We start from the raw sequence: 27,384 nt of genomic DNA on the forward strand, positions 1-27,384 counted from the left end.
TACACCTCCATTTTGTTCTTCTGCAGTTTCACTGCACTGAATCCTGCATCCCTCCATTTACTGGAACAATCCGTCTCCGCTAGCGGAATTCTCCATTTACAGTATCCTTTCGATTAGCTTGGTAATGCATTAGAAGCAAGACTCCATTGTTTTGTTTTTTCAAGTGAAGGGGACCAGGCCGGTGAGGGTGGTGGTGGTGGTGGTGGGGGGGGTGTTTTTCCTAATGAGTACCTTTCTTTCTTTTGCCCACTGGAGTTAAAGCCTCTTGCTGTTAGAATGTTAATCTGTCTAAACCCATTGAACTCAGCTGATCGTTGAAGTCAATCGGCTGCTGTTCGCATAGCAGAGCCGAGTTAGTTAAGAGAGTCTTGCCCACTTCCTGCTGCGCTAGGTGAGCAGCTGGACACAGCCCCCCCTGCTGGTTGAAAAGCAGGGAGGTGCCGTGATGAAAAACCTGACCCGAAGGAATTAATCCCCTCTGGCCTTCTGGGTATAACCACACAGAAAGTGCTCCAGGACAGAACTGAATGCAGAACCCAAGAGGCATGGGGGTGGTGTGTTGTCCTTTAATTTGTGCTAAGAGAACTGTATGGAACGAACATTGAAATGAAAGGAGCAATAATTCCACTGAACATGTTGTAGCAGGAGCTTAGCAAGAAGAGTCTGGGATGCCAGTGTAAAGAGAACTGAACTTCATTACGCGGGCCTAGGCCCAAACAGAATAGAGAACGTAACCGTCCTCAAGAATTTCCCACCTGAAAGCTCCTGCACTCCTACTTTAGGGGGGTGGGGGGGTGGGGATGCCCTGGGGTTACCAGGGAAACACCCAGTTCCGCCCTCCTCCCCCCTCTGGAGCAGACAGCACCTTCCAGTGCCAACCAGTCAGCCAGTGCAGCCCCAGGGTGCGCCCCTCACAAATACCCCGTGGGGAAACAACGACAAATAGCACAACTTCCATTTCCAGTCTGGAAGATGATTTCCAGTCCAATGGCTTTCAAAGTCTTACGTACTTGGCAAAGATGGTAGAAAGAAACCGGCAGTGTATGCTTTTACAACAGACTACAAAGATTTGATAATGTCTATTGTTCGATAATCCGATGGCCCTTTAGGTATATCCTCTCTGTTCTGTATCTGGAGACCAAAACATATTTCACCTTCCGTAGCACTGAGGAGATATTCAACTTAACGCATGAAGAAATCACATTCTGAAGCCTTGTGTAAGAGCAGACCTGACATGCAAAATTATACTGTGGAAAAAGGATATATGGATATAAAAATAAGAGTTAGGAGTCTAAATCACATGGACAAATTCTTTATTTAAGTGAGGACACCTGAATGTTGAAGAAAGAAAATCAGTCAAAACCACCTGCTGCCGTGAACCTTATATGAATTAAATCTGAAGCAGTAAATTCTATAGGGTTTCTAAAAGGGTAAGTCTTAATTCTAGTTCTTTATGCAGGGCCACGCAGGGCTGGTGCCAAAATGCGTTTTGTGCCGAAACATTCCAAAGAAAAGTAGCGCTGTTTTTGACGGAGAGATTTGGTTTTCCAGCGCAGAGTTCAGACACGTTGTTGTCAGGCGTGCTTCCCGGGAGAGTGGAACTGAAGATGGCGTCTTTGTTCTCGAAATCGCTTCTATTTGGAAGGAAGCGCGAGAGAGAAGTGGGCCACGGTGCGGTGTGTGTGTGTGTGTGTGAAAGAAAGAGACAGCAGCAATGAGAAAACCGTTTCCTTCACCCTGAGGTGATTCAGGGACAAACAATCCCCACATTCTATCCAGTAGGATGTGCCGAACAATTCTAAACTATGTCAAGTGACAGAATCACTTTGCTCTTCGGAGCCTGGAAGTTTCACAGGGTCAAACAAATAGGCTGAGAAAATCTTCTTCCATTTTTAAAAACATAAAAATGGTTACAAGTGAGAGGAGGCCATTTGACCCATCTAGCCTGTTTGATAAATAGTAATTAATGGACCCTAGGATATCATTCAGCCCTTTCTTGAAAGAAGCCTGTTCCCTGCTTCAGAAACTGTTCCCTACTTCCACAACTTTTTGTGTAAAGAAGTACTTCCTGTTCTCAGATTTTATAATAATTTACAGCACTTTTCTAGACACTTCACCCAAACCTCTGTACAAATAATGGGGACTCCCCTCCACCACCACCAGTGTGTAGCTCCACCTGGATGATGGGACAGCAGCCATAGTTCACACATTACGCTCACCACACATCAGCTCTCAGTGGGAAGAAGAACAAAGTAATGATGATGATTAGGAGGCCATGATTGGTAAAGGCCAATGGGGAATTTGGCCAAGACATACCACCCCTTCTCTTTTCTAGAAATGTCTTGGAATTTTTAATAACCGTGGAAAGTCAGGACCACTTGGTTTTATGTCTCATCTGAAGGCAGCACCTTTTTACAATATAGTGTCCCCATCACCATATTGAGGCAGTAGGACCCACACAGACTACTGGGTGAGCACCCCCTACTGGCCCCACTAACCAACCATGACCATGACCAACCTCAAGCTTTCCTAGGAGGTCACCCCTCCAGGTACTGGCCAGGCTCACACCTGCTGAGCTTCAGTGGGCCGCCTGCTGTGAGTTTCAGGGTGATATAGCTTCATTTAAACATACTTCTACATGATATTTTATTTTAAAGGTATTGAAAACAAAATAAAAACTACATGCCAGCACATCTACCTTAGCTTCATTCATTTTGATTTTCAACACATGGGCTATGGAAATGCTCTCCCACATTCACTGTTCTTAGAAAACAAAATTATTGGTTTTGTATGGTGATGTGTCGGGATAATTTGGAACTTGTCATCTGGCGATCCCGGATTTCACGCCATTCTGCCCTCAGGCATTGAAGAGAGAACTCCCATATTCATTTATGCTACAACATTATCCAATCCTTAATAATTTGTACTGCAGCACTTAAAGGGACCTGGTACAGGAGAGAATTAAGCTATGGGAAATACATCTAGAAATCAAAACAAAAAATAAAAGATGTAGCTTCTGTTTTCTGAAATCAAAATGGATTTGAAAGAGGTACAAATGGCTTCGCAATCAACCAGGGCGACCAATCTGTGAGCTTTTACTGGCATTTACAGTTTTAATTCACATTAAACAAAGAAAACACTGAACTTAATTTTAGAGAAATTCATGTGTAGAGGGAAGTTCAAAAGACTGGTCTGGTCCTTCTTTCATAGACGGGCCACTTGTTTTGGAGCTAATCTGCATAGGACTCGACAAAACCAAAATACTTGAATGTGCCAGTCATTAGAAATCAAGAGCTTTGAGTTCCTTGACTGCAGACTCAGCCAAAAGGACTATATTGAGACACGATGGACTTGTCACTTTGAGATGTATTAGAGATGAGATCATCAATAAGAAGTGACCTGTTGTACTGTATGTGTTCATCAATTACTTGCAATGTTCTGGATTTCAATATCCACAAGACATTGGACAAATCACCTTACTGAGTGCCTGTTTGTTTTCCAGAGTGCTTTTATTGAAAACAAATGTTGTTGTTTTTTGCAGGCACGTGCAATAGAAATTAGAAATGTCTCCTACACAACGATCCCACCACGTGCTTTTTCCATTTGCCCATGAGTGAGCCCCCAGCGTCACAGCACAATGTCACAGAGCACAAAGGATAGTGGGAGTACAGCTGGCCTCAGCAGTGTCTTTGGGGTTGACACTCCCCAATAAATAGTAATGAACAGGATGCAATCTTAGCATTTCAAATCATGCAGTGAGTATGATAAAGATGTGTCCGGAAGAGAAGGACAAAATTGTGATTCAGGTGACCAGGTGGCCACAGGCATCCAATGCAGAGAGGATAGAAACGGCCATGCAGGACTGTCTTGGCATATTTGTGTTGCTTTGAAGTGTTTGAATGTAGTGAAGTTGAATGTAGGGCATCCACACCATTCTTTCTGTCTCAGTACGGAATATTTCATGTTATGGGGGCTTTTACATCACCAAACTGATACTGCTGCCCTGACATCAGCTCCAAGGAAGGCAACTGGCCTTCAATCAATGTCTCACACAGGCACATTACAGGAACCGAAACTCACATTTTTAAACGTTCAAAGGTACCGACAATCCTACTTCAAGAGCAATGAAGTAAGAACCCTAGGAGACAAGTGGATTAAATGGAGAGTAAATGCACTTAAGACTCATTTTTACACAAAGCGTTGTGGGGGTAGGGAACAAACTGCCACACACCTTCCCTGAGACCCTTCAAAGTGAATAAGCTACATGCAACAAAATGAAACTACATAACTGCATAAGTCATAGAAAAAGGGACAAAATAAGTGTGCTGGAAACACCGTATATAGAGGACAAAGAAAAAATAATGGCTTAAAAACTACTATGAGTTAATCACAAGATAATACTGGTTGAATTCTTTCAGCAGAAGGTAACTAACAATCCGGCTTTGTTTTTACTCAGGGTCAAGATTTTCTAGGTCATAACACTGTGTACAGTAACTGTGTTCCTAAATACTGGTCAGAAGACTGCGAGTTTCTCCATCTCGTATGAAAATCTAGTTAACATCGATGTCTTTCAAAAACAGGCTTTGTAGTATTTTTGTGTGAAATGTGTTTATAAGCCAGCAACAAGTAATAGGATTAGAGTACTTAGAAAACACCTGGTGCAGGGAAAGTCTTAATGCCTTTATGATTTTGGTACCAGTAAGTGTGAAACCAGTTAACTGAATTAAAAAATTAGTATATATATATTTGAAGAGGGACTTCTGTTGTGCACACATCCTCTTTCAGTTTTGGAAAAGAGCTTTGTGGTTTGCGGAGGTCATTTCTTTTTTTGTCAGGCACAAGAGGGTGAAAAAAAGGCACACGTGGCCTTTAAGTTCCTGATTTAAGACAAACAATTGTAGGTCTTACTCAGCAGCTTCCTGTAAAGATTAGAACTTTATTGCATAAATTCCAGATCAGCTTACAGCCTTACTGCCATTCAACTGACAGCAATCACTAGCACTAAACTATTACAGCACAGTTACAGAGCAACCAGAAACCTCTCTGCGTTACAGTGAACCACAAGGCTCCTGCATTTAATCGCGCAGGCTGGAGTAAACTACAAGAGATGATCTAGTGTATCTTTAAACGAATGACCGTAATTGGAGTTTAAAAAAGAGAAGAGTATTACATGTGTATTCAAGAGGCAGTCTGTCGCTTTTGGCTGTGGTAACTTTCCCAGGCCTGTGCACAGCGCACGAGAGACTAATTGAAAACGATGTTATGAGGAGCTCAGTGGAATGTGCTGCAGAGATGACTTTGGAATTCCTCCACTAGTCCTTGCAAGTAACCTTCGCTGTCTCGGTGAAATGACATGTGCTGCCAACTTCCACCTCTGTCTCAACACACTTGGGACGTGACTCCTCAGTGGTCACTGACTGTGAATTTAACCTTACAGCATGATCCTTTTAATCCGAATGAGAAGTGTGTCGCCTCCATAGAGTTGATAAAACACGCTTGCTGCTGTTCATGACTGCGACTGCAATAGCTATAACAAAAAGGTGGGCAGTACAGTGGTGCAACCTAGCAGTGCCACGGCCCTGGGTTCAGTTTCAACCCTGTGCTGCTATCTGCATGGAGCTTGTTTCCCAATCCCCATCGTGAAGGATCCATCAATCACTCTAAATTATCAGTTGGTAGAGGTACAAATTGCAGGTGGTTATCACATCTGTTTAGACTTTATTTGTTCAGTTAACTAAAGAACAGTCAACACTGGGATGACTTCAAGCAGCACGATTATGTGTCATTTGACTGGGTTTGCCAATGAAGAAATTAGCATTTACACTGATGACCTGATAAATTCTCATTCATATGGCAAGCCATTTACTGGATTGCCTTAAAATACTGATACTAGCCTTTATTTAATTATTTGATTTATTCAAATACCCTTGTCATGATATTACTGTACTGCCTTATTTACTGGGATGTCTATTCAGGTATTAAATGATCTTTGGTGGTGAAATCTGATATCCAGAATTCAGTAGTCTGTATACTAGTTAAAGATACTCTGATTCAACATATAACTCCTGTCTTGTGTAATTCGCACAGGCTCTCTTTGGAATTTAGAAGCTAGTTTTCAAAAGGAGCCACATTCCACTGGAGGCTACTCAGACTAACTTGGGTTTACAGGCTTTCTTAGACCAATTAATGGGTGTTCAATCCCTCAAGACCACACTATTTAAACCGTGTTATGCCACTGATCTGGTGCTCTGTCATTGAGATGGTTCTAGACCTTGGGAGTGCACTAAGCAGTACTAACTGGCACCACCGAAGTGTACTCTGCCCGAATCCACCTGAATGTCTGTCATGACCCTGAACCACCTGTCAGGAAGCAGTTTCCTGCCCATCACCTCCATGCTCCACCACTTCGGCTCTCCCTGTCGGTCTCTGTGTAACACAGAGCCCTGCTGGGCTCTTGCTCTTGGATTCTCGGCCTGTCCGCAAGACGCGGCTGTCTCTCTTGGAAAGCCACTTCGTAACACCTATTGCATGAGCACAGTCCAGCCCTTAACCCTAGATCTCCAGAGACCAGGCTCCACACAATGGGATACAAGGCCTTCTCACACGCAGCACACAGCTCATTACCAAAAATCATTAGAGACTCTGCAACTGTCAGCCTTAAAGGCTTATCTGTCTACTAAAGAGTAGAATGTATAGTGTAGTCTTACTCTTGGCTTCAACAAGTCAAAATGCTATGTTTTTTTTCCACTTCACTCTTTTTACTTGTGTATTGTAGGTTGTATTGTCCAAAGTTTGGATGTTCTTGAAAAGCTTTCATGAATAAAATGATGTTAATGGCTTATTTTACTGAAGCTTTTATCCCAGTTGGAATCTGAGCCTGCAGTCTGGAGTCCAGAGCCTTAAACATTATCGCACACTGCTTCCATCTGCAGCCAAAGGACCCACGCCTTTATAAAAATTGATCTTTTAAAACATACCAGCCTGTGGCCCTCCAGTGATGGGCTGCAGAGAGCAGAGAGTGATACCAAGTCCTACTTGTTTCAGATACTGCAAAGAGTGGGAGTTGCTGAAACTTCAACCACAGTAATAGGCAAATAAGTTCCCTGGACAAGCAACTGACACACCTGCAAGGTGTAAACTGTATCACCCGAGGTGAAGGCGTCAAACTCAGATCACTATCTCCACGCAAAAACCCATCAGCGTGCTGCCAAAAGACTGGTAAGGCAGTTCACCAGCTCCTCCTCATTCCATGAAAGTTCCATTAACGAGTTTTCACGTTAATACATCTGTATGAATCATCGCCCATCCGTGCTGCTTTATTCATGTATGGTCCAGTTTTCCATTCATACTGCATGTTGGTTTTATTAGTCCTGAGTATTCTCATGTGACTTCTGGAACTGTACCAGGGTGTGTGCACATTGCAATGCCAAGTGAGACATGGTTTCTCACAGCTGCATAAAGAGCAGTGGACAGAATTATTGCAACACCTTCATTTGGTTGATATTAGCTTGTCATTGTGATCTAAGATCCTGTGGCATTACATTTCCTGCCTACGTGAGGATAATCCACACATATTCAAAGGCATCATAAACACTGACAAGTAACACCTAGAAGAAGCTAGTTTAATTACCCCAGATCATACTGGGAGCGTGAATGTGTGCTTTGGCTGAGAATCTCTTAAACCCACTGGGACATCTAGGGTGAATAAATTTTCAGTTTACCTAGAAGGGGTATAAACATCAAATCAGGACAGCTTAATAAACTATAGGTATTTCTCTTTATAAATTAGTTCATGAGCTGGCTTCAGATACATATTGCCCACAATTACACTTGAAACTACTTTCACTACTACTCCCCTTATGCAGGGCTTGTTAGAAAACAGGCAGTCTTACCATAGTCTGGTCAAAGTGGTCACAGTTACATAGGTCTCCCATTTCAATAAAGGTCGTCTTTGGGCTCCCTAACTGACACTGTCACAGTTCCCTCTAACCTGGGTTAGCCATCTATCCATTCTTTAATCCGCTTATCCAATTCAGGGTCGCAGGGGTGCCGGAGCCTATCCTGGCAAGTACCGGGTACAAGGTGGGATACGCTCTAGATGGGATGCCAGCTCATCGCAGGGAACACACAGAAACAATCATGACTCGCATCAGGGCAATTTTATAGACACCAGTTACCCGATCCGGAGGAAATCCATGAGAACATGAAGAACATACAAACTTCATGCAGATGGGAACCAGGGAACTGAACCCCAGCAACGCTTACCATCACGCCACTGAGCCGCCCTCCTGGATTATCAAAGATCCTATTAAGCAGTTAATACAGAGCGACATACTTCACACGTGAGACTATGTCTGTCACGCCCTCTGCAGCCAGAGGGCGCTCCTTCTCTGTCCTGTCCCTAGTTTCCGGTCTGCTGTCCTTCCTGTCCCTCTCTTTCCCTTGGGCTATATATTTCCAGGTCTTGCACTCTGTCCTGGCTCAGCATTGACGTTCGGATGTCCTGAGACCCGCCTAGCACCAGGGCGCCCCACGTCCGCTCCCTGAGGGCATAGGTTTCTATACGGCATTCCTGAACTCTTTGCACTAATGAGCCCGGGCCTTTTTCCCGTCTCGCCGCTACGCATTTGGGTCTTTTTCCGCTCTCCTGCTCCCCACGGTTAGCCCCTTTGGAAGTCCGTGACAATGTCAGAGGTGGAGTGAACTGTGATCTGGGCACCAGAGCGAAAATTCCCGAATCTTGGACAAGTTGGAAGAGTACCACACAAAAGTGTAGCGGGTTTATTTTTTGACATCCCTATGGCCAACTCGTTGCCCAACAAGATTGCCCAGATTTAGCATCTGATGCCTTCCATGATTTCCCAGTGAAGTTTAGGTTAGGGTTCCTCTATCTGCCTGTTGGCTTGATGGCTTTTGCTGAATGCTGAAAGAATATTCTAATATCTTAGAGTGGGTTTTTTTGTCATCAAAAACCTATTAATAATGTCTTTATTTGCTAGTCACACTACACAACAGGTAAAATGAAGAACTTTAAAGAAAGTGCTGTTGTTTAACAGAAGTTCAGGAGAAGGTCAAATTCTATTCTCGCACTTCTGTTCTCCAATGTATGAATATTCGCTGGCTGCCCACAGCTCTGCACAGCTTTTCTAGCTCCCCTCTCTCCACCCCAGCTGCACTCCTGCAGCTGCCTCCCTGGTTCATTACTCATGAGGGAGGAGGGTTGTGACAGCTCTGACCTACAGACAGCCCTGTCATTTCCTCAGCCATCCCAATTAATGCCAAAGTATTGAGTAGGCTATCCCTTTATATTCATTGGGTTGTTTAGTTGTAATTCGAATTTTACAGAACTGCTTAAAGAAAAACTATTTGTTGTACACACGTGTATAAAGGAAAAGCTCATACTGGCAGGACTTTGCCCAGGGACCAGCAGACAGAATCCTATGTCTCTACAGCACCTGGTCTTGTCCCATCGTTATTTGTTGCCCTAATCTACATAAAGCAGAACAACAGAACCAGACCTGTTCATCATCAAGGTAATGTGTAATAATAATAATAATAATAATAATAATAATAATAATAATAATAATAATAATAATAATAATAATAATGTTTCTTTATTAGCCCTATACAATTTCTTGCATTAGGAATTCGTCTTTTCGCATACCCCAGCTTTTCTCCATGGAGACACAGACACACAGACAGGGAGAAGCTTGGGGTCAGAGCACAGGGTCTGCCATTGTACGGCGCCCCTGGAGCAGTTGGGGTTAAGGGCCTTGCTCAGGGGCCCAACGGAGTAGGATTCCTCTGCCGGCCGCAGGATTTGAACCACCAACCTTCCAGTCACAGGCGCAGATCCTTAGCCACAGAGCCACCACTCCGCCCAGGGTGTTTCCAGCAAGACCTGTCTTTTAACCGTCAGTGACCAATAGTCCAGACAGCACCATGGCTACGTGCTTCCACACAACTGCTTTAACTGGGCCGTCCCAGAAACTGTGAAGAACAGTGGCAGCTGCATTATGGCTAGAAATATCACATTGAGTGGGAGTTACATGACACTGCTGAAGGCCAGTGGTTTGATAGTTAGTCACGCACTGTTGCAAAGTGTATTTATTCAGTAACTAGTTTCTTCCCAAAAGTACGTGCATGGTGAAAATCTTGCCTGGAAAGCAAAGCTTGTGAAAAGCTCGTTTGTAGCCGTTTTCCTGATCAATACTGCTCCCATGGACTGTAACCAGTTGTCGATCGATCTCAGGGGGATTCTCCACAACAGAGTGACCTGGGTGTTCCGCAGAAAACTTCGCTCTCTGAGAGGTCAAGGTGATAACTTCAGTAAGCAACTTTTAAAGTATCCAAAGCCCAGTCGCAAGCTTTCGCCCACACAGGTCTTTGTGACTCAGCGTTCCTCTGTCAGGAACTTTTAGCGACAGACTGCTCCAGCTACAGTGTTCAAGGGAACGTTTCCGCAGGTCTTTCCTCCCGGCGGCTGTCAGGGTGTATAACGCTGCCCTAGGCTAGGACTGTTAGCCCTTCATTTGCTCCTCTATGGACAGCATGTTGCTCCATTGTATTTTTCTGGACACTCAATCTGTATATACCTATGCACATTTTGCACATGTTTTATTGTTTTCACAGTGACTATGATCATATTTTGCACACACCTATGTATTTATTTGTATTTATTTACTGTATTTTATATTTATTTTGTATTACTGTACATATTCGAATGTTTAGTCTATTCTGACGTCTGTCTTTTTGCTTGTCTTGGGCTGCTGTAACACATCAATTTCCCTTCAGGATCAATAAAGTCTTATCTATCTATCTTAGTGTCCAAGTGTTAAAATGGTAAATTCAGGTAGTTGCTTTAATTTGTTTAAACAAACACCGGAAAACACATAGCTTTAGCATCACTGTGTTTGACACTGAGCAACAGCTGCTGTAATTGCACTCCTTTCTACAGCCTCCAACAATCCATTTTCTAACCACTGTATTCATTACAGGGTCACAGGGGAGCTGGAGCCTAACCCAGCAAGCAATGGGCACTACACACACAAAACACAGAAAGCCCAAGTGCACTTTATTAACCTATGCATTAAAGGTAGACATTCTAATCCCTGACATTTTTTTGTTTGCTGGACTCAAAATACCATAACAAATCACTCACCTCTGAAAGTGAACCTGTTTAAGGCGATTTTGGCATCTGTAATTTGCTTTCACCCTCTGAGGTCTGGGAGCTGTTCCGAAATAAGAAATGAAAATGAATGACTAGTTAGCCATTTTTGTATTAATTCTAAAAGTCGGTTGCACCCCAACTCACTTAATGTATTAGTAATTATTATGAGTGGAAAAGTAATCTTTTTAGCCTTTGAAAAAAAAGGGGGAAGGGATTCATAATCAAATGGATTATGCTGAAAAGCAAAACCACCTATATGTATCTGACGATGTCCTGGCCAAATTTCCCATTGGCCCTTACCAATCATGGCCTCCTAATAATCCCCCTCTATGAATTGGCTTCATTACTCTGCTCTCCTCCCCACTGAGAGCTGATGTGTGGTGAGCGTTCTGGTGCACTATGGCTGCCGTCGCATCATCCAGGTGGGGCTGCACATTGGTGGTGGTGGAGGGGATCCCCATTACCTGTAAAGTGCTTTGAGTGGAGTGTCCAGAAAAGCGCTATGTAAGTGTAAGCAAGCATTATTATTATTATTATTATTATTATTATTATTATTATTATTTAATACAGTGGAGGGTGAAGAGCTGTATACAAGTACTAAGAATATAAACTACAAACCTGGGCAGTCCCTTAACCGGTAGCCTTCTGGAGGAAGCAATAAAAAAGGCAAAGTTAATATATATATATTTAAAAGTTTAGAATTTCAATCAAGGGTTCTAACGTCACAATTGCCCTTTGCACTCATAACACCCCATTTTAGGACATTGTGTGCAATTTTGATCACCACGCTCTAGAAAAGGTATTAGTACTCTGGAGTGGGTTCAAAGAAAAGAAAATACATTCTCGTGCCTTTAACCAAGGAAGGTCCTGCCCTGACAGCTAATAGGACTGAACCCCTTTTTAGTCATGAGCAGAGAAGACTACAAGGAAATTGGATCCAAGTGTTCAGAATCCTCAGAGGTACTGACAAAGTCATTCCAGTGGACTTCTTCAGAATAAACAGCGAAACACAAAACAGAGGACACAGGTGGAGAGTGATCAGCCCTGGCTTTTGTCAAGCACAGATTGGATGAGCTCTCCGGATCACTTAGCAACTGTCAACAGAACGAGTCAAATGAGCCAAAATGTCTCCTCTTGTTTGTATGTACATATGTTTTTTAACTACACTTTCACCCGAATAGCCTTTTTTTTTCAAGTAAGAATAATTCTACTCAAGTTACAATTTGGAGCACTTGTGCACGTCTACTAGGTACTGAGCCAGATCTACTCGTGTTTCAGAATAAGAGTCTCGTCAGCGCTGAAATGAATACGCGAAAAGATTTGCAGTGCCATCTAGTGGATCGAATTGAAAATGTCTGTATTAAGCAGTCTGATCACAGGTAAAAAAACAGATTCCCTTTAAATTCGGAATGAAGTTGTCACCGTGTGGGGGGCAGGAGCTTTTTTCACAGACGTCATACTAAGACGTTGTGTTAAATTAGTCTCGTGTGGACCACTGGACACTCTGTACTGTATTCTTTATTTATCCAGAGTTATACACTGTATCAGCGGCATTCGTGTTAATCTACCCCATTTTATCTACTTTCTTATTTTTTGAGAGAGAAAGCAAATCGCTAGAAACCACTGTGATAATATCACGTCTCAACGGTGCTGTCAAGAAACAAGCTACTAATGCAAAATAACTAATGTACAGGCATGCAATGGCACTAAATGTTAAAATTAGTTAATTGAGAAATCCAGACAACTGACCTTTATAATTGAGATATGCATCATGTACAATAATAACAAGTATAATAATTTCAATTACAGCTATTGTCATTTCAGTGGGCAATGAATACTTGTCACCAAATGTGAGAGGAGGTGAAAAGTCAATGACTGCTAATGACCAATTTAAAAGTAGAAGTAGACCTTGAGAAAATAGTGGAAGATACGTCATCCAAGTGCATTCAATCTTATTTGTGCAAATGTATTCTAGCGTGGAAGAATAAAAAACTAGAGATACATATTTACATTTTTTTTTCCAGGAAAGATTCAAATGAAGTCCTGTCTGCTAATCAGCAGTGACGCACCTGCGTCAGTCTGTCAGCAACAATGTGATTAGATTCAGGGTGATTCACTGAACGATACTTACAGGTTCTGAGTGTAGTATTCAGTGTCTCCAGGCCAGATTGGAATCTAGGGTCAAATATGTCGTGACCGGCATTCATTTGTTAGCTCTGGAGAACAGAACTTGCTGTTCTTCATGGTTCAGCAACAGTCTCTTCTGATCACCCATCCATTTTCAGTGACCATTTAATCCTTAGAACTGGGTGTAATGATATTTAGCAACTTAAATACATTGTAGTACTGTACTGATGTGAGTAGTGTGTGGCGTCCCAAGTTGCTTTACGACACTATTACAATGGGACAAAAAGTCCCGTGAAGTTAGGAGAGCACTTGTAAAATAAACAACTAGCAGAAGCTTGCTGTTTGTTAAAAGCTGGTTTCCTTATTGAACCATGAATGAACATTACACTGGGTTGTCAAATTCAGGTCCTGGAGGGCCTTGAGTCCCTTAAACAATTAACAATTAACCTAATTTGTTTCTTAATTTTCTTTTCTTATGCATACATACAATATATGTCTACAGTGCTCAAAACAATTCTTTAAAAGTACAGTTACAGTACCTGCAATCGCACCACAGGGCTGGGTTTGAAACATTACTGTTAATACAAGCTACGAAACGATTACACCAGCTCCTTTACAGAACGGCAGAGAACTAGGAGAAAAAAACAGAAAACGTTAGGTCATCCAGCTGTAATGGAGTTTGTGTCTCTTGCCTAAGAGGGCCACAGTGAGCCAGAGCCTATTCCAGCAGACACACAGCAAAATACACTTTGGAAAGAGGCAAGAAGCCACCACAGGCCAGATTCACATTCAGTCATTGTGTTGTGTAGACGCCTATACAGGATATAGATGTGTAGTGTATATATAACATTACTTTATTAACCCTTTACAATTTCTTGCATTAGGAATTATCTTTTCGCATACCCTAGCTTGCTCTCCATGAGACACACAGACAGGGAGAGAGCCTGGGGTCAGAGCGCAGGGTCTGCCATTGTACGGCGCCCCTGGAGCAGTTGGGGTTAAGGACCTTGCTCAGGGGCCCAACGGAGTAGGATTCCTCTGCCGGCTGCGGGATTTGAACTGGCAACCTTCCAGCCACAGGCTCCGCCCCCTGTACCATCCTTAGTCAGATCTACCCTAGCTCTAGAAACCTACTTGCAATCTGCAAGGTGTTGCGCTGTAAAAAACATTGTTTTTAATACTCTTCTTGACTGCTCCTACAAAACAAACAGGATTCCAGGTTACACTAGCAATTCCACAGCTGTTTCTTTATGTGATTTAACACATGTAATGGCTCAGGTGGTAGAAATGTTCTCCTCCCTGTAGCTTTTCTGTTTTTTTTTTTGTAGGTATCAGGTTTTGTTTTTTTAAGTCTATCCACACATCACACACCTGTCCAAAAACTACTAGAAAGATATACTTTTAAGGTCTAATTCGATCCTTTAATCTGAGTTTAGCTGAATACAATTTTGTCAAATGATGTACCAAATTGTCTTTGTTTCGTATAAAGTTGAATCATAGTGCATATACTCTAGTAGGAGTTTAATCCACACTGTGGCCTGTGGTAGTGGGACACTCCCAGCACAGTGTAGTACACTTGGCAGCAGGTCTCTTGTTCCTTACAAGGAAATTCTGGTGTTTCCATTGTGTACTTACAGTGTCCCATTTTGTTGAACTACAAATGTGTAGATTGAATTCTCAATCTGAACACTTCTGTGGGTGGAAGAAGTTGTTTATCCCTGAATTGGACAACAGGCTCACATGATTTCAGAATACAGTTCTATAAGGATCCTCAATAAGGCGGTGAATTTTAAGCAAAGATTCAACCTTGAAGACCGAGGAAAGTTCTTGGGGATAAAGTTGTGCAAGGGGCACAGATCAGGAGAAGGGTATAAAGATTTAAAGACGCTGAATATCCTTTTGAACAGGTCAATCATTAAGAAGTGGAAAGTATGTCTTACCATCCAAACCTTCCAAACTGAACAGCTGGGAAAGGAAACTGGTTAATGATGCCACTGACAAATTTGAAAGAGCTTCAACATCAATTTCTTAGATGGAACATTTAGCCCGTACTGAAAAAAACGTTCTTCTTTCTTCAAAACCTCGCAGTAAACGAAATAATGCTAACTGACCTCAATGAGCTTGGTTGAGTGAGAGCATCTAAGATAGACAGACACTTTATTGATCTGGTGAGGGAAATTGCAGTGCAACAGCAGCTTAGCACAGTCAACACAGCACAGTGTTACGAAATGATACAATAATACAATACATACAAAAAAATATATTTAAATACAATACTTAAAAAAAGGGGGCAGAGCAGTGGCACTGTGGCTAAGGATCTGGGCCTGTGGCTGGAAGGTTGTCTGTTCAAATCCCACAGCTGGCAGAGGAATCCTACTCCATTGGGCTCCTGAGCAAGACCCTTAACCCCAACTGCTCCAGGGGCGCCGTACAATGGCTGACCCTGCGCTCTGACCCCAAGCTTCTCTCCCTGTCTGTGTGTCTGTGTCTCATGGAGAGCAAGCTGGGGTATGTGGAAAAATGAATTCCTAATGCAAGAAATTGTATAGGGCTAATAAAGTGATCTTAATACAATACATTCCCAGAGCTGAAGCTGCCATAGAATGTAGTTTCAAAATTAGTTTCTTTTTCAGCAGATATATGAATGAGAAAGCTGTGGCGATGGGTGAAGAACAGACTTGGAAAGGTATTTCTGCTTGTAGCAGCTCAGCTGTCATTTTTTACCTACTTGTAAATACTGCAGCAGTCAAGAATAGAATGTAGAGCTCCCCATGGAAATACCAAAAGAAATTCCCAGTGTGCAGTAGCAGTACGGCAGACTATGAGGTTTACCCTGGGTAACTAGCTTTTATTGTTAGTGGACACTTTTCCCAGAAGGCATTCCAATACACCTGAGTTCAGCAGAGAACTCTAGGGAAACAGCGCCTCCCTGTGGAGAAAATCTTTGATTTTACTGGGCAGTTTTATTCCACACATCAGTTCACTCCTTTGAGGTTATGAAAACCCTGTACTTACAGTAGCAAGGCTTTGTCTTACATGAAAAGCCAAACCTGATACTTCAGTATCATACAGCTGTCGAAGACAAGAAACTATCTTTACTTTACTGATGGTAAAGAAATCAGTGTTCATTATTTTACAGAAGTGAACAGTGGATCGTAACCCAAGCTGGTCCAAAAGGAGAATTTTGTTTTACTCTTTGTTAGCACAGTAGCAGGTATTATGTCACTTATTGTACTTTTATAAGAGGATACATTTATTTTCATGTTTTGATTTGTGACTGACGCCTTCTGTTTCATGAAGGAAAGCGTCTTACCACAAAACTGCAATTTTTCAAATATGAATTGTGCAGTCCTAGCTGAGATTCAAGGCGAAAGTGTTGTAGTGAAGGTAAAGCAGAGCCACAATGCAGTTCTGTGGACTTTTGAAGGAAGTGGGGCCCTGTGGAGAGCCAGGTCTAGCTGCTCCACAATGCCTCACTCTCCACACAGGGCTGTAGTCAGCTCAATAACGACCTGAATTTGCAGCAGGTGTATTGTCTATAAATGTGAAGGAATTAAACGTGTTATACTGTGAAATTGGGTCATTTTCTTCTGAGATTGAGTAAGCGATGACGATGACTAAAGTAGTCAATGTGGTTAACAGGCTCTTTGTGAACAAGACTGCAGAACTTCCTGATGCAGTCACTTCCTTCCAGCCCCAGATCTGGTGTGGGGGCCTGCCTCTCTGAATGACTGTGAGCCAGGGCAGAATACAGGCAGGTGATTTAGGGCAGAGATCCTCTTACATTGACACCAGGGGGCATCACCCTGTACCCCTCCCTCTCGTCCAGAAACTCCCAGGGGCTCAAGACACAGGGAGGACACATAAAAAACGAACAGTTTCTTCAGACAAAGACAATTAAAAGTCATTATATGAATTATAGTATTTATGTTCGATTTAACATTATGTTATTGTAACAGCAACTGGTCTATTATAAGTTATTAAAGTGAGTAACATTTATTTTTAAAAATGAAATTCATGCAGGATTCAATTTTATAGGACACAACTTTTTTTCTAGCAGCTGTGCAGGGTGGTGAAACATACAGTATATCCTGCAGAAATGTCCTTATTCTATTAGATTTTTGCCTTGTTTCATAGTTTCTAATTTAAGTTTTATTCCCCATGAGAAAGGGTGAAAGGGTTTACACAGTTGTGCAAATATTGTATATAATATATTTATCATAAATATATTATAATATAAAATGTTATTTATTATACTTATTATAAATTATATGAAACCTGCTTGTATGACTCTGATTGGTATTGTATGTGTCCTTTGTAAACAAAAAAAGATAAAGAATCCATTTCACACTTAACAACTATCTGTATTCTTACAGAGCTAACAGTGATCTTCTTTTGCTAGGCAGTGATAAAGTGAATTGAAGAAGGTATTTTAACATAAGAGTCCACCATATGAAAACATGAGCAACAGCTGGACAGCTCACTGTGGCAATGAACCAGTATATCACTAAAGAATCTTACTTGCCACCTTTAAGGATGAACAAATCTAGAATTGAGCTGAGGTGTCAGTTGAATTTAGTTCCAGAAAGCTATGCTAAGATTAAAGTCTGCAAAGGCTTAGAAATGTGCATACTGAACTGACAGCTTTGCAAGCAACCCAGTACGCCACTTCACAGTTTTGATAAAGATGTGCTTACTCACAGTGGTCACACGCACTCAAATGTTTCCTTCCGAAGTTAGCTATTTCCGTATCCATTCGTGGACGTGGCGATGCTGAGTGTGAAGGTGACTAAGGTGTTCCAGCTGTAGAAATGTCAAAAGACGTCAGTCCCCCCCAAAGCAAAAACTACAAGTAGTGCTTCCCAGCAACACCCATAGATTTGTGCACCACAAATCTATGAGGACACTCACTTTATATGCCTGAGGAAAGTGTGCTACAATGAGGCATTTCCCTCAAATTCCTCAGAATATTTTAGATATGTATTTGCCTTTTCTTTGATTTTACTAAGTAAAGCACCGGGCAGTTAGTAAAACCCGGAAAAGCAGAGTAAACTCATGACGTAAGAATACAATTTTGATCGCCATGTTATATTGAAGGTATTGCTGCTCTGGGATACAGATACAGTACATTCTGGATATGTAAAGGGAATGTCCATCACCATTAAGCTGCAGGGACTGATCCTTTTTTATCTTAAGCAGGGAAGATTAGGATGAGACCAGAACTGATGTCTCGCAGAGCTGGGGTCCTGGGTTCGATTCCGGACTTGGGGTGCTGCATTGAGTTTGTATGTTCTCCCTGAGGGTTTCCTCTGGGTACCCCAGTTTCCCCTCAGTCCAAAAACATAGGCACCAGCACCCCCACAATCCTGTATCAGATAAAGCATCTTGAAAATGGATAGAGGGGACAAGACAAATGGAAAAATTGCAACTTTCGGTGATACATTTCATAAGTAATGGCCTCTTAAAAAACGACCCATATCTCTTCCACTGTGTGTTATGGAGAGTAACATGATAAAGAGGAGTTCCTTCAGTGGAGACGTGATGGGTTAACCCTGCCTGTACAGGTAACATTGATAATGAAACACAGACAGATAAGCAAACTTTTTCATAAAAAATCTGAACTCCAGCTGTCTGAAACAAGCATTGGGACAACCATCACGGCAGAATTTATTGCTCAAAGTCCTGATATTTGCCAAGATATTAACCTGTATAACAACTAAGTTAAAAAGGCTTACCAAGGATGCAATGAGTACTTATTGGCTTTTGTTAAACACCATACTGTCGATATCATTAAGTGCATTATTTATGTGCATTTCCAGTAGATGCAGATTGACTTACATCTTACACCTGGTGGAAACAAAGCTGTTCATGAAAAATTCACTGCATCATTTTGAATAGAAAATATTGTGAGCTCTGACCTTCAAGCAACCTCGGTAGCAGAGAAGCTCTGGTTTCCCCAGCTAAACAAGATATGCCTGCTTATTGCCACTGTCTTGAACTCAAATAACAGGGGGACTGCAGACACAGGAAGGTTTAATCCACTGCATAGAGTTAAAGCTGTGTAAATGCTGTCTAGCCTTTTAAAGCAACTTTTCAGCGTGTGGTATATTCATGGTAAAAGCAAAGAAAATATTAGAAAAGCATCATGGCAAAGCAGATACAGAACTTTATACAGAACAGAAGCTTAATAAACTCTCTGGACACCTGCAAATATACCATGCATATCTGGAATGGAAACCTTCTTAATTGCAGTCCTGCATATACAGTACTTTTCATAAAATGTACATCAGTATAGTGTTATAATGTAAAAAACAGAAATTATAGTCATTCCACTACAAATTATTTTGTAAAGACTTAATTCTGTAAGAAAACCAATTAATTGCATCATATTGCCTATACTGGATATATGTCAGTACCTACATAAGAACAGCAGTAAGAAATACTGTAAGCACATTAATAAACCACGCATTAAGTGTAAGCACAGAGAGAGGTAACGTAAAGCAGAATCTTTAAAACAAGAGACTTTTTAGGCATAACAATATGAACCGTAGTGTTTTGGTAAAAAGATCCTGAAAATGACAATGGCTGTTCCCTGAAACTAGTAGAGCAAATTGCCCTATCCTTTTCTGAGAGAATAGGCAGGAAGTTTGTATGTAAACCCTCTTACATGAATGGGGCATGAAAACGGGGAGTGTACTGTAAAAAAATCAAAAGTGAAACCATGTGAAAAACACCAGAAAGCAAAAAGAGGTGTGATGATGCCCAAAAAACATAGTAAACCAGCTAGGAGCTGGTCTGTAAACTTTGTTAGGGTGCTTCCTTAACCAGTCGAAATGACAAAGTCTGCGGCTGAAAGTAGCAGCTGCTCACTTCGTTTCCCCGTGGCCTGGCTCCAAACGAAAAGCGGGTTGTCCCCCCCCCAAAAAAAAAACGGACTTGGTTGACGTGTGCCGGCTGCCGACGACTACCTGGGTGGGTCAGGTGGCCTTGCCGATGATGAGGATGCTCATGAGGAAGACCATGATGAAGAAGACCCACATGAAGAACCTGTCCATGACCTTCGCCACTTTTTTCCACTCGGCGCCCTTCGCGCACGTCGCCCTCTGCTCTCGGAAGCAGTTGGCGATGTACTCGATGTTCTTGACGACGGTGCCGTGGCGACCACAGGCGCAGGCCTGGGCCTGGGCCTTTCCCGGGCAGCCCAGGTCCTCTTTCGGACACCCGTTCACGTTGCCGTTCGGCTCCTCCCCGGCGCAGCGCTCGTAATTGCTCTGGCAACCCCTGGAGGTGCCCGACTGCGTCTTTCTTCCCGGCGGCTTTCTGCCCTTCCCGGCGGCGGCCTGCTCCTCCGCCGGCACCCGGACGTCCCGGCTCTTCTCCCCCTGCGGGGTCGTGCAGTTCTCGCCCACCTCGTAGACGAAGAAGATCTTGGACATGTAGTCGATGATGACCACCTTCGCCCACTTGGGCACAGGCTTGGCCTCCGCCCCGCAGTGGTGGATGTTCATGATGAAAATGGTCAGGGCCGTGGAGGCGGTGATCATGGTCATGGTCGCAATGTAATACTTGCCTGCAGGAACACAAAGCCAGAAACACGTTTTCCTCCCTGCGAGGCTGTGGAATGGGGCTTTCGGTACAAAGATGAACGGAACGGCATGCGCTTCTGAGGGCAAAGCATCGTAATCCACACTGATATTATTACCACCTGTGAAACATGGGTGTGCATGTATCCCATACTGTATTAAAACTCTTAATCCTTTTTAAGCTGTACTAGAAAACCCTTGTGACCATTATCTGTATATAAGTAGTCCCATTCCATATTATTGCAGGACATATGTAGACATGGCAGCATGGTGGTGCAGTGGTTAGCATTGGTGCCTCATTGCCCTGGGTCCATTGCTGGACCTTGGATTGCTACCAGTGTGGAGTTTGAATGTTCTCCCCCCACGTTCACATGCGTTTCCTCGAGACGCCCCGGTTTCACCCTCCAGTCCAAAGGCATCCTTGCGGGTGCGTGTCTGAGTTTGTGCCTGCGGTTGACTGGGCACCTGCCCTGCGATGGACTGGCGTCCTGTCCAGGGTGCACCCAGCCTTGCGCCCGCTGCTTACCAGGATAGGCTCCAGCTCCCCTGCCGCCCTGAACTGTAGGCAGCGATTAGAAAGTGGGTGGAAGATATGTAGATAAAAATACACAGATATATTTTTATATATGTAAGATTATGTATGGAATTATATGGATAATGGATTATATGGCTATGGGAGATTTCCATATATATAGAGATATATGGAAGCATCAACAGTGCATATTTTATTTCCATATAAAAATTAATTTCAGAATTCTAGACTGAAAATCATTGATCCCGTGCAGCACAGGAAGTGTGGCTGTACGCACAGGAAGTCTTTCCTCACACCGTCACACCGTCCCCGAGCGCAGCAGCTGAGCGGTCGTTCTCCGCCGGGCCTGGGGCCAGACTCACCAATCAGGGGCACGTTCTCCGAGGGCGGCATGCTCTCGGCCACCATCAGCTGGAAGACGGTGAGGGCCAAGAGCACGGTGACGCCCAGGGACACCTTCTCCCCCGAGTCGGCGGGCAGGTAGAAGCCCAGCGGGGCCAGGAAGGAGATCATGACGCAGGGGATGAGCAGGTTGAAGATGTAGAAGGAGGAGCGCCTCTTGAGCAGCAGGGTGTAGGTGATGTCGGGGTAGGGGTCGGAGCAGCAGCCGTACATGATGACGTTCCTGGTGGCCGGCATGCCGTGGCACTCCCACTCCACGTTCTCCACGAAGTCGGACAGATCCCCGCTGTCCATGCCCATGGTGATGTCGACCTGGTTGCCGTTGTAGGTCCAGGAGCCGAAGGTCAGGTTGCACTGCTGGTCATCAAAGGGGAAGTAGGAGACGTCCACCACGCAGGAGCTCTTGGTGATGGCGGGGGAGTCCCAGGTGATCTCCCCGTTGGACCTCAGGACCACGTTCGTGTCCACGGGGCCTGAGAAGTCGTCGTCGGCCCTGCAGGCGAACACGATTGGACGCAAACGGTTACCGCCAGTTGTCCCAGTCCACGACTGAGAACGGCGTTCTCCCTGAACCTGCACCCAAGTTTAAATGATGCGTACACAATGCTCAGAGAAACAAACAATTTTAAAATACTAAGCCATACTCGTGAAAATGAAATTTGTTTCAGGTGCATTACAAGCGAGTAACCTGCCCCTGCTTGGAAGACCTCAAGCTTTGGATCCCTCTGAGCAGTAGAATGACAAGCTGTCACCATGATGTAACGCTTGCTGCAGCAGTTATAAAAAAAAAACCCTCTTACTTATTGTAAAGCACGATGTCGGGTCTCCAGACCAGATTGCTGGGAATTCGGATTGCGTCCAGGCCATCGTAGGCCTCCTTGTCCCACTTGAGGTAGGCATCGTACCAGGTCTGTCTGATCCACAGGTAGGCTGTCAGGATCTGATTCCTCTCATCCTGTGCCCACAGGGTGGAGGGGGGAAACAGGTCAGTTGTGTGCCGAAGAAAACAAAATGATCTCACTGTGCATTGTGGGGGATGCATTCCACAAAACTGACTTCCCTGTTCCCAAAGCAAAAACTTCCCCGGCCAGATTTCATTCAGCAACAACAAAACCTCTGTCGATCTGTGGTTTGTTTTTTTGCAGAGAACTTTTGGTTCCTCCTTGCACGCCTGGCTTCGTACATGAAGGCCGTTTTTACATTTTACCCTTCTGACTGCTCCCCCCCAGGTGAAACACGAGGTTGTGCCCTGGGGACACACCTTCTGTGTCGGAGGAGGCAGTAGCACAGCAAGCAGTATGTGGGCATGAGAGGTCTGGCCAGACTCTAGAAAAGAGAAAGCTCCAACCTGGACTCCGCCTGCCTGTGAAACACATCCTGGAGCTCACACCTCAATCACAAATACGACACAAGGCTGAGGACAGTGACAAGATGCTCAGGTTTTCACAACTGCTGATCATTCAGCATATAATATATAATGCCTCGTAATGTTTTCATTATCACAATTGGCGTTCACATTTTCTGATACTTTTTATGTTTCTTGAAGGTATTTGAACCCACGGAACTTGAGTGCCATCTGTTTGTTGCGCGACGGTGTTTATTTTTCATACCCACGTTGGCGTTGCGCCTTTACTTTTGCGTCGTGGGTTTTAGTAAATTAATTGCAAATGTTGCACCCTTGAAATAAGCTTTAGCAACTACCTCTTTAGATATCAAGAATGGAACTCACAAAGACATAACTGAATGTCCCAGTGAAGATGTAAAACTGGTCATTTGAGCCGATAGTAATCCTGACGCTAACTGGTTGCGTATAACAGCTATAGGTCTAACTGGCCCAAGAATGAGTCAGACTTGCTAATGATAGACACAGGGGTCATTAACAGGTAGACGTACGACTATTGACTATTAACCTCAGAAAAAAAAAGGACAAACCAATGAGACACAGGCTTGTTTCTTTCCATAATTTATTTATTAGGTCGCATAATGTACCGATAACAAATCGCTTCCATTTTGCAAGTTCATTTTTTGCCTGACCTATTAATTGCCTAACTGCGCGGAGGGCATGGAGCTTTTCTTGCTCAATGTGGTAATTGTCAATGGAATTACCTGTTCATGTTTATATATAAAACATCTTTGATTCATAAACCACCACGATTTCGTTATCTGCAGCGAGGAGACCCATCGCAGTCTCTAGGTAACCTGACTGCGGGGATCTATAATAACAGGCGGGCGCTTACACTGAATGCTCCCAACACCTGAAAGTATCTTGCACCGGTGTTAATTAACCATTTTCTTAGATAACCCATTTAATATACAATTTAGTAGAAACCTGTATCAAACGCTCGGTGTTTTATTATTTTGCTTTTTTGGAAGTCAAGTGTAGAAGTCGTCAGCTGATTAAATTAACGAGGCACGAAAGGATTAGTTGAGTTGCAACGGGACCTTCAGCTTTCGGCAGTGGCGTTACTACAGGAAATCCAGTATACCGAGATGTATTGTTGTGTTACAAACTGGGTAAATACTTTTTTAAATACATATATATTGACCTGTGGTCTGGCCTTTATATATATATGGAATATTCTATATTACATATTTATTAGAGGGAATAAATGGTTTAATTCGATCATATTCATACACTTGGAGGAAAAAAATAATAACCGTAAACGACTACATAAACCGTGTCAAAGAATGCTCACAGCTGCCTCCCATCTCGGATTAATTTGCCAGGCTGCCCGGAAGGTGGCAGTGTAAGGCGTCTGAAGTCTAAAAAATTCAAAAAGGACGGCGGCACCTGGATGATCATTTCTGATGGGTGTTACCATCCCGTAAGCTGTCCTTGAATGTAATTATGGATTACATCACAGCCAGTCGGAAGAAATGTGTCTTGGCCATTTTAAAACGTGAAAGAGAGACCGTGAAACTTTGGTTCGCGAGTTAACGCGTCTAATCATGGAAACGTATTAGCACGCCTCCCTCTTGTGAACGCGCAGAGGTCTTTCACATGAAGTAAAACTCTTTTTTTTTATTATTCGCTTATACTGGCACCTCTTTTCTCTAACGAATAAAGCTCAGAAGTATACTGCAGCTGAGCACACTCCATCTTCCAGAGCCGTGCTGCTTCTTCGCCATCTACACTCACACTAAGCTAAAGGCTATTAGACCAGCGTCAAGACGCACCTGTTTAGAGAGCACTTGTGATCTATCCAGTTTCACTGTAGTTACCACCTTCTTCCTCTACGTAAGACTCGTGTTTCGCGTTCCTGACCCACCTTCGTTGCTACGTTTTATACCTTCACTCAGTATTTAATGAAGTTAATGATGCGCCTGCCGAGCTTTATTGCTGGTCTTCTGATGTACTAGATTTGTACTAGCATAGTATATAGTATTATAGTAATTCGAGGTACACACACTAGGGCTGCTTTCCCCAGAATCCAATTAACCTACCAGTATGCTTTTTGGACTTTCGGGAGCCCCTAGAGGAAACTCGAGCGAAAACATGGAGAACATGCAAACTCCACGCAGACTGCAGGCCAGGTCCGTAGTCGAACCCAGGGCCCAGGCGCTGCTAGGCAGCGATGCTAACCACTGCAAAGCCTGCAGCTTTATTAATTTGTAAGAAGTATACCTGTGCTCAGTGTAGGAAGCTTTATGCCCAAATCTCCTAATTATTTCCCAATTTCCAAGTTCTCTCCAGCTTTATGTCCCGACGTAAAGAAAGGAAAACACTTAAGTGAGGTTTGTGATCGGCAACGTCTTACCATGTCTTTAATTTGCGAAAGGGTGATCTGCAGGGTAACATTCAGGGCTTTGTCTGTGTCTTCTACCGGCCTCAGGGCGTTAGAGTAATTCTCCAGCAGATCATGAAACAGCATCTGGGCGTATTTCCCTTGAGCGCAGGAGGCGACTGCGGGCACAAACCAGAGACGACTCTGGAGCAACGTCTCTCAACGGACAGGAATGCATATCACCCCGACATTCTTACTCATGGGGTCTTCGGGACCCACGTATATACATATGTAAACCTCTCAGCTCTAGCTAACAAACGCGCTAGAGTACCGAAAAATATAAATTATAAGCTCTCTTAGAAGCACCCCCCCACACACCTGACACAGACGTCTTCTGAGGTGGTGGTTCTGAATAAGGTTCTATATTACGCCGTCACCCAGTCCAGTACAGACATATATACAATTAATATATGATTTCCCCTCCTTCATTTTAATTTAATCTTAATTGGGGGTGCTCGTCGAAAGTGATTTCTGAAAGGGGCCGCCCCTTATAAAAGGTTAACCCCCCGTTATTGAAGTTTAACTGCAGCCGAGCGTTTCCTTTTCCACCTTAAGTTTAACAATACAGCACATTCTCAAAGACAAACCACTTTTTTTAAAAAAACAACAACATTTTTTTAATTCTCTCGAGATTATTTTATGCTACGGTAGTCAGAACAGCCCAGTCGTCGGTTAAACACATTCTAAAACCGCTGTAATGCTTTAATGCCAGAAAGCAGTGAATTCCGGCGAAAGAAAATAAGGCTCACCTTGACACAAGACGGCAAAGCCCAAGATAAATATGCTTCTCTTCATTTTTGTTTCTGCCCTCTTGAGCTCGGTGGCAGCGGTCACACCTGCTCACACCTCTGTAGCTCGTAAGACAGATGGAAAACGCGCGGTCTGCCCCGCCTGCCACATCCAGCGGGCGGTTCACACTCCGCAGCAGGACGGGCTCCCCACACCGGAGGTTCACCTGCGCAGGGACTGTGCGCCCAGCTTGTCCAGCTCAAGAGTGCCGCCGCTGAGCTGTGGAACAAGAACCGGGCTATCACGTAACGCGGAGGCCGGGGAGAAACTGGACCCGCTGAGTTCTGGTACAGGCCACCGTCTGCTAGAGACTCTCCGCTGTCACGGAAAAAACACAACAACAAATATCTATCTTTGCCGTCGCTCATTCTTTCGGATAAAAAATCGCTCCTGTTGCTTGCGCTTGTAGCAGAGATTTCGCCAGTATTACGAAAATACACCTGTTAATAGTGATTAAGCACCTTCTAGCAAGATGATTTTAGAAGTGTGAAATATCCTTTTAACAAGTCGCAGCGAAATAGTCTGTAAGATTGTGTAACATACAGTAAGTACCCCATGCATTTTAAAATGTCCATAGCATTATATGTTAACACAGTAATAAAATATTCCGGGATCGATTTCTATTCTTAGTATTCAAGCCTGTCAAAACGGTTTTGGTAACAGACAACCGTTTCTACATTAAATGCGGCAATATTTTAGCTGGACAAAGAGAGCACTGGTAAAGGAAAAATAACAGCACTCTGCTGCCTAAATTGCGCCTATAGTCACCTAAAGTTCAAATGCATGACACTTGGGGAAAATTTGAGCTGTTCCCTGACGATTTATGCCCATACTGCCCCTTTGTGGACACCTGATGAATTGCAAGTACTGTCTCTGAGACAATCCGACAAAACATCACCTTGAAAGTCTAGCGGTTACCTTAGGAGAGATACAAGTTTAATTTAGTTCCCACAAAGGACTTATAATGTAGCACTTGGAAGTTCTCGCCTGGGTTCA

The 27,384-nt window shown here is 43.4% G+C and overlaps 2 protein-coding genes across 2 annotated transcripts in view; both read right to left on the bottom strand.

Annotated features, from left to right (window-relative positions):
- rbm47 (RNA binding motif protein 47) overlaps positions 1–11,231 on the bottom strand; it is an 82,776-nt gene extending 71,545 nt beyond the window's left edge. Inside the window, exon 1 of the mRNA XM_015345755.2 lies at positions 11,162–11,231. The gene's annotated coding sequence lies outside the window, so the exon portion shown is untranslated. The remainder of the gene's footprint in view (positions 1–11,161) is intronic.
- A 7,721-nt stretch (positions 11,232–18,952) lies between these two features.
- Positions 18,953–26,540, bottom strand: chrna9a (cholinergic receptor, nicotinic, alpha 9a). Its single transcript, XM_006630042.3, has 5 exons — positions 26,349–26,540; positions 25,573–25,718; positions 22,615–22,769; positions 21,775–22,307; positions 18,953–20,867 (listed from the first exon to the last, which is right to left on the bottom strand). Exons 1-5 carry the CDS (start codon positions 26,392–26,394, stop codon positions 20,275–20,277), a joined length of 1,473 nt encoding a protein of 490 aa, XP_006630105.2. The 5' UTR covers positions 26,395–26,540; the 3' UTR covers positions 18,953–20,274.
- Between the last annotated feature and the right edge of the window lie 844 nt (positions 26,541–27,384).

This window comes from Lepisosteus oculatus, chromosome 1, assembly GCF_040954835.1.
Source record: "Lepisosteus oculatus isolate fLepOcu1 chromosome 1, fLepOcu1.hap2, whole genome shotgun sequence".
Classification (NCBI taxonomy): domain Eukaryota; kingdom Metazoa; phylum Chordata; class Actinopteri; order Semionotiformes; family Lepisosteidae; genus Lepisosteus; species Lepisosteus oculatus.

Excerpts from the sequence above, each read along its gene's own strand:
- chrna9a (XM_006630042.3), bottom strand. The coding sequence starts at position 26,394 with ATGAAGAGAAGCATATTTATCTTGGGCTTTGCCGTCTTGTGTCAAG. Across the intron at positions 25,719-26,348 it reads CTTTGCCGTCTTGTGTCAAG|TCGCCTCCTGCGCTCAAGGG; the intron begins GTGAGCCTTATT and ends TTGTGCCCGCAG. Across the intron at positions 22,308-22,614 it reads GACATCGTGCTTTACAATAA|GGCCGACGACGACTTCTCAG; the intron begins GTAAGAGGGTTT and ends GTTCGCCTGCAG.